The sequence below is a fragment of the Charadrius vociferus genome, unplaced genomic scaffold (assembly GCF_000708025.1).
Source record: "Charadrius vociferus isolate BGI_N301 unplaced genomic scaffold, ASM70802v2 scaffold59, whole genome shotgun sequence".
NCBI classification, from domain to species: Eukaryota; Metazoa; Chordata; class Aves; order Charadriiformes; family Charadriidae; genus Charadrius; species Charadrius vociferus.
In genome coordinates this window covers 8,752,214-8,753,791 of record NW_009661371.1, presented here as the reverse complement: position 1 = coordinate 8,753,791, position 1,578 = coordinate 8,752,214, and the positions used below count along the sequence as shown (strand labels likewise).

The following is a 1,578-nucleotide window of genomic DNA, read 5'->3' as shown; positions in this document are numbered from 1 at the left end:
GGGGGGCGGGGCGCCAAAAAAGCCACAAAACCAGGCACTTCTCCTCCCACAGACTGTGGTCCCTCAACGCAGCGGGGACAGGGACACTGCAGAGAGCACAGCCCCCAGGCTGGGGCTGGGACAGCCAGGCTGGGGCGCCTGGATGGGTCACAAAGGTGGCTGCAGTGCTTGCTCCTGAAAGGAGCAGGGGACACGTAAGGGAGCTGTGGGACACCCGCGGGGTGCGCAGCCCGCTGGCAGTCGAGCCCCTGCCCGGCACTCACGCTGCTGGAAGGCGTTGAAGATGTTGATGAGGGTGAAGTGGTCTCCGTCCGGGTGGAGCAGGGCTCGCCGGCGCATGGTCGCGGCCTCCTCCAGGTGGGTGGAGGGGGGAACAAAGCAGGGGGAAGCTGGGGATGACGCAGAGGGAAGGTCACCACATGCCCCCCAGCATCAACGGTGCCAGTGCTGGCTCTCTGGGGACTGCGCTGTGCCCTGCACCAGCAGCACAGCCGGCTCTGAGCCCCTCGTGAGTACCTGTGAGCATGGCAGCCAGGCTGACCATCTCCTCCACACAGTCGAACTCGCAGGAGGCGATGAGTGCCTTGGCCAGCTGGGGGTCCAGGGGGAACTCCGACATGATGATCCCCACCTCTGACAGGTTCCCGTCATCGTCCAGGGCAGCCAGGTAGTCCAGGTCCTCCAGAGCTTGCATCAGCGACTCAGGGGCTGGGGCAGAACGTCAGCCAGCTGCCACAACCAGGCAGCCCATCCTCTTCCTGTACCCGTGGGACCCTCCAGCCCCTCTCCAGAGACAACCTGGGCTTCAGTGACAACCATGGCCATGGCCAACTTCCAGCTCCCTCCCGTATGGCTGCCCCTATCATGCCCCTCTGCTCCGGCCCCCCCACGCCATGCCCGGCCCCTCTGCACCCCGTGGGCACTACCTGGCCGGTCGAGAAAGTCGCACTGGCCCATATCGGCAATGTCCAGGCGCTTCAGCAGCAGCACGAGGCGGCTGAGGCTGGTCTCGCTGACGTGGGGTGCGGGGCTGGGGGGCAGGTGCTGTTCGTAGAAGGCCTCTGAGTAGAGGCGCAGGCAGGTCCCTGCAGGAGAGGAGCTGTGAGCCACAATGGTGGGAGGGATGAAGCCCGGGGAGGCGGCAGCAAGTGCAGGCAGGCAGAGAAGCGTGCTGGGTCACGGGCTGCCTGGAGCCCCAGTGGGGTGGGACAAGAGCCCTCTCCCACTGGAGGCACATTTGGGGGACACCAGGGCAGGGGCTCTCACCTTGGGGGCTGCCCGCAGCTCGCTGCATGCGTGACTCTGCCTGGCTCTTGCTGATGGGCCGCAGCACCTGGGACTCTGCCCGGATGCGGGGGTTGTAGCCCTGCAGGCGAGGCCATGAGAAGGGACACCCACTGACAAGCCCCCACCTTCTCCCAAGGTCCCTCCACCCTGCTGGTGCAGTGCTGTCGCTGCCACCTCCCCGGGGCAGATTCCACGCCCCACACAGCGTCCCCCAGCCTGGGGCATCACGGCAGGACCCGGGCTGAGCAGACAACGCAGACTGCTGCGACCCCACCGCCTCCTCCCCCGTCT

At 66.7% G+C, this 1,578-nt stretch overlaps 1 protein-coding gene across 1 annotated transcript in view; it reads right to left on the bottom strand.

The window, feature by feature from the left end:
* DQX1 (DEAQ box RNA-dependent ATPase 1) overlaps window positions 1-1,578 on the bottom strand; it is a gene marked incomplete at its 3' end in the record, with an annotated part of 13,664 nt that overhangs the window by 5,373 nt on the left and 6,713 nt on the right. Inside the window, 5 exon segments of the mRNA XM_009893790.1 lie at window positions 264-389; window positions 517-708; window positions 927-1,085; window positions 1,267-1,365; window positions 1,368-1,448. Coding sequence (XP_009892092.1) covers window positions 264-389; window positions 517-708; window positions 927-1,085; window positions 1,267-1,365; window positions 1,368-1,448 — 657 coding nt within the window.